This window comes from Octopus bimaculoides, chromosome 23 (genome assembly GCF_046866305.1).
Source record: "Octopus bimaculoides isolate indiv1 chromosome 23, ASM4686630v1, whole genome shotgun sequence".
Taxonomy (NCBI): Eukaryota; Metazoa; Mollusca; class Cephalopoda; order Octopoda; family Octopodidae; genus Octopus; species Octopus bimaculoides.
In genome coordinates this window covers 38,442,454-38,459,441 of record NC_142950.1, presented here as the reverse complement: position 1 = coordinate 38,459,441, position 16,988 = coordinate 38,442,454, and the positions used below count along the sequence as shown (strand labels likewise).

At 37.9% G+C, this 16,988-nt stretch overlaps 1 protein-coding gene across 1 annotated transcript in view; it reads right to left on the bottom strand.

Annotated features, from left to right (window-relative positions):
* The window catches only part of LOC106883301 (uncharacterized), a 37,950-nt gene extending 23,562 nt beyond the window's left edge, over window positions 1-14,388 (bottom strand). The window contains exons 1-4 of the mRNA XM_052975907.2: window positions 14,111-14,388; window positions 8,609-8,726; window positions 6,231-6,314; window positions 5,116-5,373 (exon numbers count right to left, since the gene is read on the bottom strand). Coding sequence (XP_052831867.1) covers window positions 5,116-5,373; window positions 6,231-6,314; window positions 8,609-8,645 — 379 coding nt within the window. The 5' untranslated portion in view covers window positions 8,646-8,726; window positions 14,111-14,388. The remainder of the gene's footprint in view (window positions 1-5,115; window positions 5,374-6,230; window positions 6,315-8,608; window positions 8,727-14,110) is intronic.
* Window positions 14,389-16,988: the final 2,600 nt, after the last annotated feature.

Below are 16,988 nucleotides of genomic sequence, written 5' to 3'. Positions count from 1 at the left end.
AAGAAATAAAAACCACCACTACATACATTAAGCAACCTTTTCCCACTTTCTACAGCCAGATGTATATGTCTATATGTATGTGTGTTTGTGTGTGTGTGTGAGTGTGTATACATATATATATATATATATATATATATATATATATATATACCGGAGTAAGCACATAAAATGTGCAACAAGGTGGAAAAAAGAGTACTCAAATACCAGAGGTAGAGTAATATGCTTTATTTAAAAGCAGCAGAAATATAACAAAAAAAACGTTACTCTGAGTTTCACGTTCCCGTTCATCGGGAACGTGAAACTCAGAGTAACGGTTTTTTTGTTATATTTCTGCTGCTTTTAAATAAAGTATATATATATATATATATATATATGTATACACACACACACACACACACACACACACACACATATCATCAGTGGATCATATATTTGGAAAAGAAGTACACTCTAAAAGTTAGAGCAATAATGTATTTAGACGAAGATAAATATATGTCTGGTCAATGAGTGACCAATTTCACTTTATGGGTGTTAAACCATTGGTCACTCTATGACCAATGGACATATGTTTATCTTCATGTAAATATATATATGCATACACACATATATGTATACACATATAATGTGCATACTGTAAATATCTACTTAAATTAGGCAATAAGCATTAATTGTCAACAAAAAGCCACATCATTGTGAGAGACTATGTAAAAATATTTTGACAACAAAAATTATTTACTTATATACATGCACGAACACACGCACACACATACACACACACACCTGTTTGTATGTGTAAATTTTTACTTATGTATATAAATATACATATATATTTATGTGTATGTGTATAATATGTGTATGTGCATATGTGTATGTGTATGCATGTGTGTATGTGCTGTGTGTGCATGTATGTATGTATGTATATATATATATATATATATATATATATATATATATATATATATATATATACATACAGGGTGTGCCATGTAACCAAGAACAAGACAAAACAAGGTAAAACACAAAACACTGAACTTAAATCACACTCCCTGTTAAATAGCACATATTCAATGTCGACCTTCATGGCACCATGTAATTGGCTGCATGCAAACATCAGCTTACATCTGCCCATCCCATGTATCATGTCGACAACGACAACCTCAAATTAAAGCTTGTCATTGTGAGGGAACTAACTACACCTCCTCCCACCCACCAAATATGCCCCTGATGCAGCTGTCTAGGGTTTCCAATTCAGGACAGCTTGGAGGGCACATAATTTGAGGGGTCATATAGTCACATATGAGGTGGCATCAAAAGGTTCCCAGACATGTTATGTTTAATAAAAAATAATTTCTTTACCTAAATGTTAACATCATCTCCTTTGAAATAGTTCCCTTTCACAGCAATACACCGGTCCCAGTGTTCCTGCCACTTTTGCAATCCAACCTGGAAGTTGTTTTCAGTAAGTGGGTCACGGACCTTCTGTGATTTGCTCTGCATCTTGACAATGGTATTAAAACAGTCACCTTTGAGCTACATTTTCCTCTTGGAGAAGAAATGAAAGTCTGCAGGTGCTAAATCTGGTGAATAGGGGTGGGGGGCGGCAGGTGTGGAAGCAATACCATGTCGTTTCTGGCAAGAAACTCACAAGTGACAGGGTGCATTGTCGTCATGAAGAATCCAATTCTTCGTGCTTCACAGAGCCAATCTCTTTTGCCAATTGTCCTCCTTCAAACATTTCAAAATGTCATTGATTGTCCTCCAATGATCTTCATGTACAAACTGATGAATTTCCTCCAAATTTCTGGGGGTGACACTCATGCCAGGTTTCCCAGATTGCTCATCATCTTCCAGGGATGTTCTTCCACTTTTGAAGCACTCAAAACATTGCATATAACCCCATTGTCTTGTTGCTGTTGCTGTAAGCATGCTCAATGTCTCCATAGCAGACTTCCCAAGTTTAATGCAAAATTTCACAACTTGCAATGTAAACACAGCAACATCACTCAGCTCACTGCTTCATGAAGGTCCCTGCTAGCTCTCACTGTGCATGCAACCATGTGCTACCATCTTTTGGCACGCTACAGAATTAGTCCAGCAACTTTTTGATACCACCTCATAGTGGTTCTTTTGGGTCTTGTTAGGCATCAGCTGCCCCTCTCCTCAACACATAGGATTCATACTTAGGCACCACTCATTTGATACTCAACTCTACCATCCTTACTCAGCAATGGGCCCCTTCAACCTACTGGGGTTGTCATTGATGATCTCCTAGACCCGTTGGATAAATTCATATGTCCAGATTGTCAACAAGGAATTACTTTCTCCTGTAGCTTTTTCCCAACCCAGAATATGCAGGCCCCAGTCATAGTCAAGATTTCTGAATTGCTAAGATTTGACAGCTACGGCCATGAGCAATGCACACTTTTTCATTTCCCATGTCATATTAGAAGCTGCCATGTTGAGATTGTTCTCATGCCTGAAAAACAAATGAGAAAATTAAAACTTGATGCAGACTGGGTAATGTTACTCTAGGTTTTCTTCCACTTATGACTTGCTGCACATGCTACAGTTTGTGTATATATATATATATATATATATATATATAGTATTAATGAAGCAGGAGATGGAATTTGTATTAGAATTTTAATAAGCATGACATGTTTAGTTTCTGAAGTAAATCTACATATAACAACAGGTAGTCTAAACTGTGCCAGTGCTTTACTCATCATGTAATTATACATTTTTGTATAAGTTTTCTATTATTAAATGTATACATACATACGTATATATATATATATATATATATATATATATATATATATATATATATATATCATCATCATCATCGTCGTCGTTTAACCTTTTGTTTTCTATGCTGGCATAGATTGGATGATTTTACAGGATCTGGTTGTTTGACAGGATTGTGTCAAACTCCAGTATCTACTTAGGCATGATTTCTATGGCTAAATACCCTTCCTAATGCCAACCACTTTATTGTGTGTACTGGGTGCTTTTTTCATGCCACCAACATTAATAAGGTCAACGGGTAGCTTGCATGACAAGAAAGAACAAGGGAGGGATATTGAGGGGGTGGGAAAGCCCAGGTGTCTTGTAATAGGGGAGATACATGGCAATCCCACATTACATAGATGCGAGTGGGAATAGCTGGAATGAAGATAGAGATGGTTGTGACTAGATGTCAGAGCATAAGAAGATGTGAGGAGAGAAGAACAGATGATTAGAGATGGGGGTAGAGATGAATGTAGTGAGTAATGAATGAAGGTGAAGGTGGAGAAGGTAAGGGTTAGGATTAGGGAGGAGAAGAGATCAGAAAGTAGTGGAATGATGTGCAAGGTGTAGGAGCAGTGGAGGGGTGGAGATAAAGAGGTTCAAAAGGTCTAGTGGAGCATGATGATGTATATGAGAGGGTATGGAGAATGGTAGCAGGTATAAGAGGGGTCAAGAATGGAGTGTGGGAGCGAGGGGAGGGAGTGAGAGAAAGAAAGGGCTGAAGGTACAGAAAGGAAGAGATGATTGAGAGACATTGTGCAGGAAGGGACGACAATGAGAATGAGGGAGGGAAGTGGTTGTGGGAAGAGTAGGGTAGGGTTGCCAAAACAAGTGATGGCTAGCAAATGGTAAATACAAAACCATTCACTATCTGGGCGACCAAGTTAGTAGTGGGGGTGGGTGCGCTGAAAGTGTAGCTGCTAGAATAAGAATAGCCTGGGCAAAGTTTAGAGAGCTCTTACCCCTGCTGGCGACAAAGGGACTCTCACTCAGAGTAAAAGGCAGACTGTATGACGCATGCGTACGAACAGCCATGCTACATGGCAGTGAAACATGGGCTGTAACTGCTGAGGACATACGTAAGCTCGCAAGGAATGAAGCCAGTATGCTCCGTTGGATGTGTAATGTCAATGTGAATACCCGTCAGAGTGTAAGTATCTTGAGAGAAAAGCTGAACATTAGAAGCATCAGTTGTGGCGTGCAAGAGAGACGATTGCGCTGGTATGGACATGTGGTGAGAATGGATGAGGATAGCTGCGTGAAAAAGTGCCACACCCTAACAGTTGAGGGAACCCATGGAAGAGGTAGGCCCAGGAAGACCTGGGCTGAGGTGGTGAGGCAAGACCTTCATACATTGGGCCTCACCGAGGCGATGACTACTGACCGAGACCTTTGGAAATGTACTGTGCGTGAGAAGACCCGGCAAGCCAAGTAAGATCGTTGCCAGTGCCCCTGGACTGGTTCTTGTGCGGGTGGCACATGAGATGCACCATTTTGAGCGTGGCCGTTGCCAGTACCGCCTGACTGGCTCCCGTAGGATTTTCGAGCGAGATCGTTGCCAGTGCCCCTGGACTGGCTTGTGCGGGTGGCACATAAAAGACACCATTTCGAGCGTGGCCGTTTTCGTGCGGGTGACACGTAAAAGCACCCACTACACTCTCTGAGTGGTTGGCGTTAGGAAGGGCATCCAGCTGTAGAAACTCTGCCAAATTAGACTGGAGCCTGGTGTTGCCATCCGGTTTCACCAGTCCTCAGTCAAATCGTCCAACCCATGCTAGCATGGAAAGCGGACGTTAAACGATGATGATGATGATGATTCACAAAAGGAAGTAAACTAGTTTGTTGTGAGGAATGGATCTCAATTATTTCAATCGGACAAAGGGACCTGCCTGAAACATTAAACAACTCTTTCTCACTGGAAACTAATTTATTCCACTTCATGAATTCATTAAACAGACTGAAGGATAAGCAGACAGACAGGCGAGTAGACATACATACATACAGAGGGACATACAGACAGACAAACAGGCATGTAGTAGGTAGGTAGGTAGGTAGGTAGGTAGGTAGGTAGGCAGGCAGGCAGAGTTGAAGGTATCGAACAGAGTTAGATGGAAAGACAGCCAATATAGGGAGACTTTCAGATGGCTGTTGAGATAATTAGGCTGTTAGAACCCTGAGACAGTCAGAGAGACGAGCAGTCGGAGGATCAAACAAACAAAAATGACAGTCAGATGATGATCAAACAGACAGACAAACAAATAGACAATCAGACAAACTGACAATCAGGTAGAAACAATCAGATAGAGAACCCTGTACTTTAGTTACCTGCAGTCGATTTAACTGGAGCTGGAGAACTGGATGGTGGCGTTGATGGGCAAGTATGAGGAGGCAGGCTCAAGTTGATATGGAGTGGTGAGCATGCTGGGCGTGCATGCTCCTGAATGTTGATCTGGTACTGCATTTTCTTTTCACCATCCATGGCTACTGCATCTGTCTGTACTCCTAAGTCCTCAAGAACTTTCGCTAACTTTTGTGGCTCTTCCTCTCGTATGGGTATGGGGACCATTGGTGGCAGTGGTTTGGCTGAAATTAAAGAAAATCAAACAATAGCACTGATTATTTGTTCTTTACTAAATCACTAAGTTCTGCATTTATAAGAGTAAAGTTAATTGCATGTTGTGACCAACAGCCTGTATACAATGTATATTACTACGAGCTGAAATTAAAGACCTGACATAGAAACGATTAGTTCTTGTTGACTAACCACACATCCTATAAGTTAGAGGATGAGAGACAGTGCCCAGATATTACCCAGCTGTGTGAGAATGATGTATTTGATAACTAACCAAAACATGGGCTAGAAAGGAACTGAGGGTTCAATGTGAATGTTTGCAATTGAGAGTACTTTGCTGATAGCAACCAAGGACCAGGTGAAGTTAAAGTGCCCTTTCCAGAAGCATGGCAAAAAGTTTACAACTGATTTGAACTTGTGACCGATGCCCTAATAGCTCAATTTCTCAACCACTTATTCTTTCCCCCTTGACTGGTGTTTGAAAAGCAGGCATAGCTATGTAGTTAATAGGTTTGTTTCATAGTTGCATGATTTCTGGTTCAGCCCCATGGCACATCTAATTAGGCAAGTGTCCTTTGGATTAACTCAAATCTTCTGAGCAACATTTGACAGACAGGTACTGTGTGAAAATTTCCCAAAAGACTCCATCCATTGCTCATTTTAGCATTCTTATCATCTGGCCTCTAAAATTCCACTCTGTTGCAAGCATTCAGCTCAGATCTCCTGTATGGGGAGAGCTTTTTTTTTCCCTTCTTCTCACCAGAGCTTACAGACCACCAAAAGCTCATGGTTACTTCCCTTCCTACTTCCTTCAAATAAGTCATTAAAAAATGTTTTTTTTAAAAAGAGTACAACAAAATTCATTTACCTGGAATTTCTTCTTCGAGTGACCGCTTAATTCTTCCTAGCATCTCTGAAATGGCTGAGTCAAGTATTTCATTCATTTCTTTATCTGAATGAAGGAATGAAGAGATATACCATGATTAGAAGACTAATAGAGCATGATACTGTTTGGCCTAATACTTTTTTAGAGTTAGATTCATAACAGAGTATTTAACTTTATTAACGACTATTGTTAATAATACATATAAGAAGACAACACAAAATTAAGGATTCTTAAATTTAAACTATATAATTAGCACAAGCAATCATAATTTCTGGCAGTTGTTACAGAGTTATATCATTTGAATGATTGTGTGTGTGTGTGTGTGTGTGTGTGTGTGTGTGTGTGTGTGTGCATGCATGTGTTTGCATGTGTGCATGCCTGTGTGTTTATAGTCTTTATTCATTTAAAGTTTCCAGTCACTGGATTTTCAGCCATGCTGGAGCTATGCCTTCAAGTTTGTTTTCTTTAATTGATTTATATCAAGAACCTATTTAATTTTAAATTTAATTTTTTTTTAATTGATTTATATCCAGAACCTATTCTTCAATCTCGTACATCATTTATTAATCTCTATTTGTTAAACTGCTCCAAGTTACACTAATATAGCTACATCAATTTTTCAGACTATAGACAAACAAAGGAATGGACATATACATACATATATATACATATGCATACACACATGATGGCCGTCCATTCATGATCAAGAAAAACCATTACTGACCTTTAGGAACATTGTGCACTCAAAACTCCCTTATACTTTACACTTGTGGCTCCACTGATGACTAATGAGGCCTGCTCTTGACTAACATACACGACTTCAAATATTGCAGACGAAGCTTTCCCCATTCATTACACTAGCAGTGCATTTTCGAGCAGCATGCTTAAATTCTTCATGAAGAATACGTGCTCTTTCAAAAGGTATCAACTCCCTCCTTCACCTGTTTTCTCCACCAGTTGCGATGACAAGCATTATTGTCCCAGTCAGACCCCTCCCCCCCACACACATTTCACAGGCCTTTAATGAGGTCTTTACATGGTCCTTAAATCACAGTGTTGGCTTCTGCCAGGGTTGCTTTCCACTAACAAGTTCCCCATATAGCATCTGTTCGGGGATCCTACTATCATTCATTCTAACAAAGTCTCCAGTCCAATGTAACCAGTCTTTGTGCACCATTGCCTCAATACTCAGGATATTGGCTGTCCTCAGGACCTGTGTATCTGGAGTTTTCAAGGTCCAGCCAACATTCAGAATGTGTCTCATACATCTCTGATGGAAGCATTCAAGGACCCTGATATGACGTTTATAAAGGGTCCATGTCTTACACAAATAAAGGAGTGATGTCAATACACATGCATGGTACACAGCAATTTTTGTTCACCCTGTGATGTCATGCTGGGACCAGACACAAGATTCAAGAGACCAGAAGGAATCAGTTGCTCTCTGCAGCCTGAAAGATAATTTCATCATCCAGGGAGCAAGAACGGCTGAGTGTGCTGCCCAGGTAGACAAACTTGTCGACCACTTTCAGAATTGTTCCTTCAACTAAGATAGCTGATTCCACATATGGATTTCCTGTTGCAGACTGGAACATTACAACTGTTTTATCCAGGCTAATGCTGAGTCCAAATGCCTTACAAGAAGCAGAAATATGATTCATAAGTATTTGCACGTTATCCACTGTATGAGTGACTGAGTCACAGTCGTCTGCATAAAGGAGGTCAGGAATAATAGACTGGAAAACTTTTGAATTGGCAGCAAATTGACACAGATTAAAGAGGCAGCCAGAAGATCAATAACCTGACATATATTCCGAGAGAGCTAACCTCAGCAAAAGCATGAGTAAAAGCAGCAGCAGCAACGTAGTAAGAAAAGAGAGTTGGGGCAAGGATGTCAACCAGCTTGACACCATTCTCTCAAGGAATGGGTCCTGCCATGCCACCACCAGCATTGACTCAAGCTTCCATCCCATCATAAAATGATTTAATTATAGATACAAAGTGATCTGGACATCCAAGTTTGCCAAGTATTTTCCATAGCATGGTAGAGAGAAAGTGAAAGTAGCCTGTTGTATATGCATGTGTGTGTGTGTGTGTGTGTGTGTCTTTGTGTTTGTCCTCATTCCACCTGACAACCAGTGATGCCGTCTACATCCTCATAACTTAACAGTTTGGCAAAAGAAACTGACAGAATAAGTACCAAGTTTACTAAAAGAGTCCTGGGGCTGATTGTTTTCACTAAAATTCTTCAAGGTAGTGCCCCAGTATGGCCACAGTCCAATGACTGAAACAAGTAAAAGATGACAAGTGAATAAAAGAAAGAAGCAGTAGAAAGAGACAAAGTGAGCCAAAGAAATTACCTTCTATAAAATCCATGTTATTTTCATCAACACCCATATTTCTTTTGGTTTCTTTGATGGAATGTGGAGTCTGTCAGTTTTCAGAAATATTTACCAAATTACTTTCAGATTCTTTACACTATAATTAAAACACAAAAAAATAAAAAGGAAAGCTGACATGTGTTGTTTAGAACAATGTATTTTTACAACGAAAAAAAAAAATGAGATGTTGCATTTGTATGCATGTGTGTGTGTGTGTGTGTGTGTAGATGTAAGTGCATGTCTGACCATATCTATGATAAGTAGATCATTAGCTAAAAAAAAAACCTAAGGGCCAATACACAGATCCAAAGCTCCAGACATGACAAACCTTCATCTTGTTGAATGTTTAGCCATCACTCACAGATCAAGTAGGATCTGGTTGTGTGTACCATACGTTCATTAGTTATTTTAGGTAGCTATTTAGTCATGAGTAGATGTAGACAGCCTTTGGAAAGCTTACGGCAACAAGGCAGTGGTTCATATGCAATGTTTTGAGAGGGACAGGCACTTCCAAAGCAGGCAACTGCCACAGCTCAATCAAGAACATGCTCATTGTTTTTCTTGTCATCTGTGGTATCGTGCATCAAGAACTCCCCCCCCCCCCACCAAGACCAGACCATCAATCGAGAGTTCTACTGCAACCTTTTGAAGGGTTCAGTGAAAGCAGCTGGAGCTATGGAATATGAAGAATTCAATTCTTCACAGAGTTCTCCTCACTTGTGAGTTTCTTGCCAAAAACAACATGGTATCACTTCTGCACTCCCCCTATTCACCAGGTTTGGCACTGCAGACTTCCATCTCTTCCCCGAGATGAAAATTCAACTCAAAGGTTGCTGTTTTAACACTGTTGTCGAGATCCATAGCAAATCACAGTAGGTCCTTGACTTGCTTACAGAAAATGACTTGAAAAGTATAAAAGCGGTAGGAACACTGAGACTAGTGTGTTGCTGTGCAAGGTCACTATTTTGTGAAGGAGATGATGTTAAAACTTAGGTAAATAAGTTATTTTTTATTAATCATAATTAGTCCAAGAACCTTTTTGATACCACTTCATATTTGTAGGTGCATATGCATTATTTTATGTTGATGGCAGGTTGTAACGAAAGTCCTTTGGTGTTACTGGTGAGGAAGGATCATGTAGGAATGAACTATTTAAAGCATTACTTTGAACCAAGTGGGTTTTTGTGCAGGATCTGATAAGTGAAGAAGCTGCATCTGGGAATAATGGAAGGATGCAGAGCCTTGTGGTGCACTTTTTAGGAAATTGCATTTTCAAAACCTGAGACATAGTTAACTATCCAACAACAAAAGTTATGCTTTTTGTCAAGTTGTTACAAATGAAGTTAAAAGTTTTGCTAATATCACTGGTAGTAAAAATGGTTTGAAATGGTGAGCTTTGTGAGAAGAGTAGTAGTCTTGAAATTATGGTAAAGTTTGAGTAACATGCAAATGATTGCTGTCAAGGATTGAATTTTTCTAAAATTTTTAAGGACACACATAGTTAAGTGATGGATTTGTGTAATGTTGCTTCATTTAGGCCTTTGTTGAGGTATAAAACTGATATGATTTTTACCTTTTACAGATTCTATTTGACAAGTATTGGTATGTGTAGCTAGAAATCTTGATGTCAGTGATTTCTTTCTGGTCTTTGTGCTCAAGAGTTGAGTTTGGGGATTGCTCTATCAGTTTTCTGCTAACACAAAGTTGTAGATGTCATATTCAAGTTAGAACAGGCATATTTTACATTTTGTGTCACCACCTTTTAATGACTGAGTTTTGAAAAATATCTGACTATTTGTTTCCTGTTGGAGCGCAATCTGAGATTTTTATTAAAACGTGTTAAGTGGTGTGGCTTTGTTGATGTTATTAATTAGCTTGTATAAGTAATTTCCTGTTAGTTTTGTAATTTATGTTGGAAACAAATATTTGCCAGCTCCCTGTTCGTCTATATCCATTGCTTAGTTTCTTGAAACTGAATTTCATTTCTGTTGTGTATGGTGCCAATGGATAATTTCAGATGGTCATTAGTTTATTGACCTGGAGACATGATTTTAGAAACCCTCCCTTGTTGTTGAATATAAACATTGAAGAGTCTTTGATGAGGATTGTGGTATTGTTGTTTATCCATGGATCACCTTTCATCAAGCAGATCAAAACCATTCCAGGCATGACCATCTCATTTTTTAAAGAACATCTACAATGACATTATTCATGTCCTTTTTTTTTTTTTGAAGTGACATTTTACAAAGATTGGGCTGCTATTACTATCAGTTTGAGCAATAACAATGTAGGCTTCCTCATTACATTGAGGTGTTGTTATGTTCTATGAACCTTAATTCTTTTGAAGTTCACGAAAGTAATTTTTGTTCATTGAGGTATGTGTTGTGATGATGATGATGGGTGAAGGTTGATGTGTCATGGCGTTACAATAGCTTTAAAACCTATTTCAGCCCCAATAGCTGTTGACATTCTACAAAGCTCAAGTGAAACCCACAATCGAGCACTGTGCTCACGTCTGGGACAAGTGTTGTAGCTGTGCACACTAGCATCTTGACTACATTTAGATAAGGGCCACTTGGCTGATTGGCTTTCCATCATTAATGACAAACTTCTTCAGCCTCTCACCAACAGGCATGCTATCTCCTCTCCTTTTCTGTCTTTTCTACTGCAATGGTCTCTGCTTCTTAGAACAGACTAGTCTCTTATTCCATCACTCAGGCACCCCTGACCCATTCATCATTCCACCCCTTGTCACTCTTTCCCTACACTAACCATCATTCCCAATCCCAGAACATCACTTCTCTGGTATCTCCTCCCATGTTTTTTTTTTTCTTGCTGTTGTTGATCTGCAATAGTCTGAACGGATCCTTAACAGCATTAATCTTCTTTTGCATTCCTTCTCCTTTCTTTCTATTATTCTCCTAACTTTATCTTCTTGGACAAAACTGGTGGTGATGCTTGCAATAAATGTTCCATTCTCAGGATGCAAATAATTAGCTTCTGCTGCTGCAAATTTCAATGAATGACATATTTTCATGTTTGCATTGTCACAGATCTCTTGGTGTATTTGTGTGTTGTGTTTGAACACCAAGATGACCTAAAGTTCTTCAGTTTTATATGGGTTTCTCTGAAATCTTTCTCTTTACAAGCTCCAGTAGTAGTAGCAGCAGCAGCATCCATAGCCATGAAGTGATTGTTGTTTAGCTCTGATCCAGTAGACCTGTTACCAAAAGCGGTCTCTTCTTCTATTTTTCTTCAGACATATTTGAACAACATCATCCTATGTGAGATTTTTTTTGTTTTGGTTTCACACACCTTTCAATCTTTGGAAAAATTCTTTGCAGTTGAACTTTTTCATACCAATTACAAAAATTGCAATCCTTTCTTGAAGAATTTAATAAGCTTTTGAATCCCTCAATATCCCATGATGACTTGGAAGGCATCATTTTTGTTTTAGATATTTTTCGAAAAAATTAATTTAAAAAAATTATAAAACCTTTAAAACTGAAAAAATATCTAATGAGAGAAAATGTAGCCCTGGCTGAGATTAATATTCCCTCAGTTCTGGAGCCAGTGGGATTAACCAGAAACAATGGAAAGAGACAGGATTTTTGTATGTTTGTTTACCCAAGCTTTAAAGGTTCATAACTTTTTTTGTTTAATTTCTCCAAAGAATCGTGATTTTCGTAATTGGCCTGGAAAAACTCCATTTGTGTTGAGATTTTCAAGGAAATGGGAAGAAATACATCAAATGGAAAAGACCGTCCAATGTGTCCTTCGTAGTTTTTTTTATGAGTGTAGGGTATGCCGTGAAGGAGAATTTAAAGGCTATCTTTGATAGATCGAGCAATAACATATAGATTTCCCTAGTTTGCTCAAGTATCCATGTGGTTGCGCCCAGGGGCATAACCAGGTTCTAAAGTTAGGAAGAGCGAGCACATAGCAAACAATTAACTCATCGATTATACATTCTATAAAAGGTGTCAATTTTGAAAAATGTACTTGGGAGGAACAGTCGTTGCTCTTTTAGCTACGCCACCAGCAGTGCCGTAAGTATATGTGATCTGTGAAGGAATAAAATCTGATAAAGTTCCACCATTTTGCTAAAATGTCTTTTTAGAAGCGTAAACTCTTCAGCGTCACCTTTCAGGGTTTTAATTTTTTTTTCTTTTGGTGTAACATAAAAGTCACCAAACTCTCACACATGTAAAAGAGCGAGTCAAAGATGGTAAGCGTGTTGGTGTTTTTTTTTCCTTCTTCTTTGAGACGGAAAACAGTGAAAACAACAAAAATTGGTTAAAACTTGCAAAAGTCATAACACAAACAACTTTTGCATTCTTTTTAATATATTCGTGAAACAGCGTCATGAAAAGTTGTTTTTTTTAAACCCTTGCACTCCTAATATAATCGTTTCTCATATTTGAAAACATGCGGTTGTTATTGAAGATTTTACGCCACCAAATAGCTAAGCATGATGACAGCGAATTAAATAAATACGATATTGTATAACAGGGCAGATAGAGAAAATGATTTTTATGAAAAAGTCTCCAATTTTTTTTATTTTTACAACTTTGACTTTCTATACAATTAATATTAGATTCATTAAAGTTCTGCATAATCCTACAAATAATAGTAATACGTGGACTTTTTGTTTAGGTACTCAAATAATGTATTCAATGTTAGAGATTTTTTTCCAAAAATCAAAGCTACTTAAATCTGTCCAATTCTAAACTCTAAAAAATGTCCCTGGTTAAATATAGCACTTCCGGTACAAGAAGAAAAAAAATTACTAGCAAATGGGACATATGACGTCATAGTTTAGTAAATTCGTTTCTAAAGTCACAATTTTATTTTTAGTCATTAACTAAATCTAATTTTTGTTTAAATAAACAAATGAAATGAAAACTAAAATGATTGTATTTTTAAAATCTAAATTGCTAGCATTCGTTTAATAAGAAAAAAAAGGTGACCAGTAATAAAGGCACGGGAAAAAAAAGTCACAATTTTTGGCTAGGAAAAAAAGTCACAATTTTTGGCTAGGAAAAAAAGTCACAGTTTGTGGTTTCCGGTAATAAAGTCACAACTAATTTATGAGATTCGGACCCTTCCCCGGACAAAACCCTTGTGACTTTTCTATCTGGATTCGAAAAAAAAAAAAAAAAAGGAAGACATTACATAGCTATTTGAACAAACGGATGGAATGGTCGTAGATACAATGTCTTTTTGCATAGACTAATTTATCTGGGGTTAAACGATAATAGCCCTCATTCATGCGTCCTCACTTCTCAGAGACGAGAGATTAGAAAGCGAAAAATAAAAAAAAAAATCAAGACTAGAAATTTAAAAAAGCAAAAATATCTATATAAAAACTCTCCTGAAAGTTTGCTAATTGTTACAATATTTGTCAATAATTATGATTGTTGTAATGATAATATGTTTAAGGATATGAAAAATATTCAAGCTTTCAAGAAGTTAACTTACCGAAAGTTTCAAATTGTTATTTTTTTCCCCCACAAGACTATTTTTCTCGATATATTTCTAATGATTTTTTTTTTCAATTTTTTTTAAAATGTTTTCCCGAGTTTATCAACTGATGGTGTAATTCAGTTATAAATATCTAAATTAATATTATTAATAAATATAAATAATCTTGTCCACAAAAATGGGAAGAAGGGAAAGTATAAAAAACGGGTCTGATATTTACGTAATTTGAACGTAAAATGACAAACGTTTTATTTAAAATTTATTTATTGAATCATGGTTTTTTTTTATTTATTTTATGTGTATTTGTTATTTTGTTGTTAAGGGCAACAGATATATATATATATGTGTGTGTGTGTGTGTGTATATATATATATATATATATACGATAGATAGATAGATAGAGAGAGAGCTAGTTAAATAATTGGCAGACAGATAGATAGATGCAGAAAGGTGAAGGGAGATTGAGGATAGAGACGGGGAAAGAGTATGAGCGCAAAGCGGGGTCCAATGGTTCAAGGGAGGTAAATAAGAATGCGCGTGAGATGAGACGCTTTCATTTAACGGTCGAAGCGATGGAGGGAAACGTTCGAGTTTCGATAACTTGTTTGCTTTATTTATTTAATAATTCTGATGCTGATTAAAAAACAAAAACTGTAGGAAAGCGAGATTTATAGTTTATGACAGGAAAGAAAATGCGCAGTTCCTGAATATTTTGCATATATTTGTCGATTTTAGCTGCTTCATGACTTTTCGTCCTTCATCCGAAGAGAGAACCGACATCTCCCCCCAAAAATCAATATTGTCTCCAAATAGTCTAAGAACGGACTATCTGGCTAACCAACGGAAGCAATGTCTGTTCAACCTAAGCCAAAAACATTCCAGTTCATTATAAAAAATTTTAATTTCATCCATGAAATTAAATGACAAATTTAGTAAATGGCTTTTGATGCTTATTGTTTTGTTTTGCTTAATTACATCACCCTCTCTCTCTTTCTCTCTCTCTCTCTGCGTAGCTAGATTTTCATGTATCATGCCTTTTGGAGTCAGCGGTCGTAGACCATCCCATCATGCCCGCCTTTCCCATACACAACTTTATTTGGCCAGTCACCCTAGTGCCAGCTGGTTAGGCGATTTGTGTATCGTCCTGTCTTCACTGGTTTCAGCTTCACCACTTCCATTTAAAAAAAAATTTATTTCTTTTCCGGTCATCAAGTTCTCTCAATGACCTTAGCCTATTGTATCATTGTTGAGAACCTTTCTAATGGACTTATCTAAGAAGCTCGTCGTTTTACCTTCTCTGCACGCACACACCTACACATAACGCAGAGGACAAGGAATAAGTATCTCGAGAGGTTGAAAAAAAAATGGTCATCTGAACTCTCAGCTGACAACAAGCGTATTGTCCTCGACACCTTTGCAGTGACTGTCCTCGTGCCTACCAAAGCCTTCTGAACCGGTCACCATGAGAGAAGATGTTTGAACTCAGAAGCTGCCCAGTGTTTCAGGAAATTTCAACATCGATGAAGACATAGACTGGCTCACTCAAGGATGGTGGTCATGGTCTCAAATCTGTATTGATGTCATATGAAGCACGTTTTGTGACACTGAAGCAACGTTTGCAGCCAAGGAAAGAGACCAGTAACTATCTTGCCTAAATTTGTGACCGTGAGACCAGCTATGATCCTCCCGTCTATTTTTTTTTTCCCCAGAATGTTAAGACAACAGGGTTCAAGTCGAAGGAGAATTGGCTGTGATTTTTAGCAAGTGAAGCAATCACAGAAAGGCTTGTTTGTTGAGAAGTAATGAAATGTGGTTGAATTTATTAAGGGTTGTTATGAGAAAGCTGAACCCTGGATCAGCCCTGAATGAGAAAACTTTTGATCAAAGGTATTGAAGGGGTATCTAGGACAACATTATCTTGATATGTCCTTTCATTATTTAAGGCAACAGTGTGTGATTTGGAGGAGATTTTGCTGTGGTTTCTAGCGTATAATCTGACCACATATACTGAATGATTGTCTACTAAAAGATGTCTTGGACACCTTTTACCAGGGCCCTGAGTCAACCGAGTGGATGGAACCTGTGAAAAAAGTCATCAGAGGAATTGGAACTGTAATTTAAAGCTCTGGATCATGCAAATTCTATTAAGAGTACAAATGTCAGTGGAATGCAATGAGCCTAGGTGTTCAGCTGATCAAACAACTGGATTCTCATCATCAAAACCTATAAAGATTTATTTATATTACATCTAGGTGGAGTGGAGTTAGAGTGAGACAGGATATAACTCAACCATAGAAACTTATTGACTAAGCAAGAAATATTTACAGTGAGGATAAGGACTGCATACAACTCCAACATCCTTTAAAGACATAGAAAACTAGGATCAACTCAGATAAAACAAGAAAAAGTTAAAGGTGATATCCTCATCATCATCTTCATTTAGCATCCGTTGACCAGGGCTGGCTAGCTGGAAGGCTGCGCCAGACTCCAGTCTGATTTGACATGGTTTTCTATGGCTGGATGCCTTTCCAAAAGCCAACCACTCAGAGAATGTAATGGGTGCTTTTACGTACCAGTGGCATGGGTGCCATTTGTGTGACACCAGTATCTGCCATGACTGCAATTTTATGTGGCTTGTTGGGTCTTCTTCTGAAGCACAACATGGAAAGAGTATTATTAGCATCTCTCAACCTGCTAGAAATAACAGCTAAATTACCCTCAAATCACACCTTACAATCTTAAGAAGAAGGACCTGACACTGCTGCAAGTTTCAATGTCTCTGTGTAATTGATGGCTGGAATCCAGGACACACAACGATGAACAAATAAAAAGACAAAGAGATAGAAATTAGGAAAGGAAAAATCAAAAAGTTGAG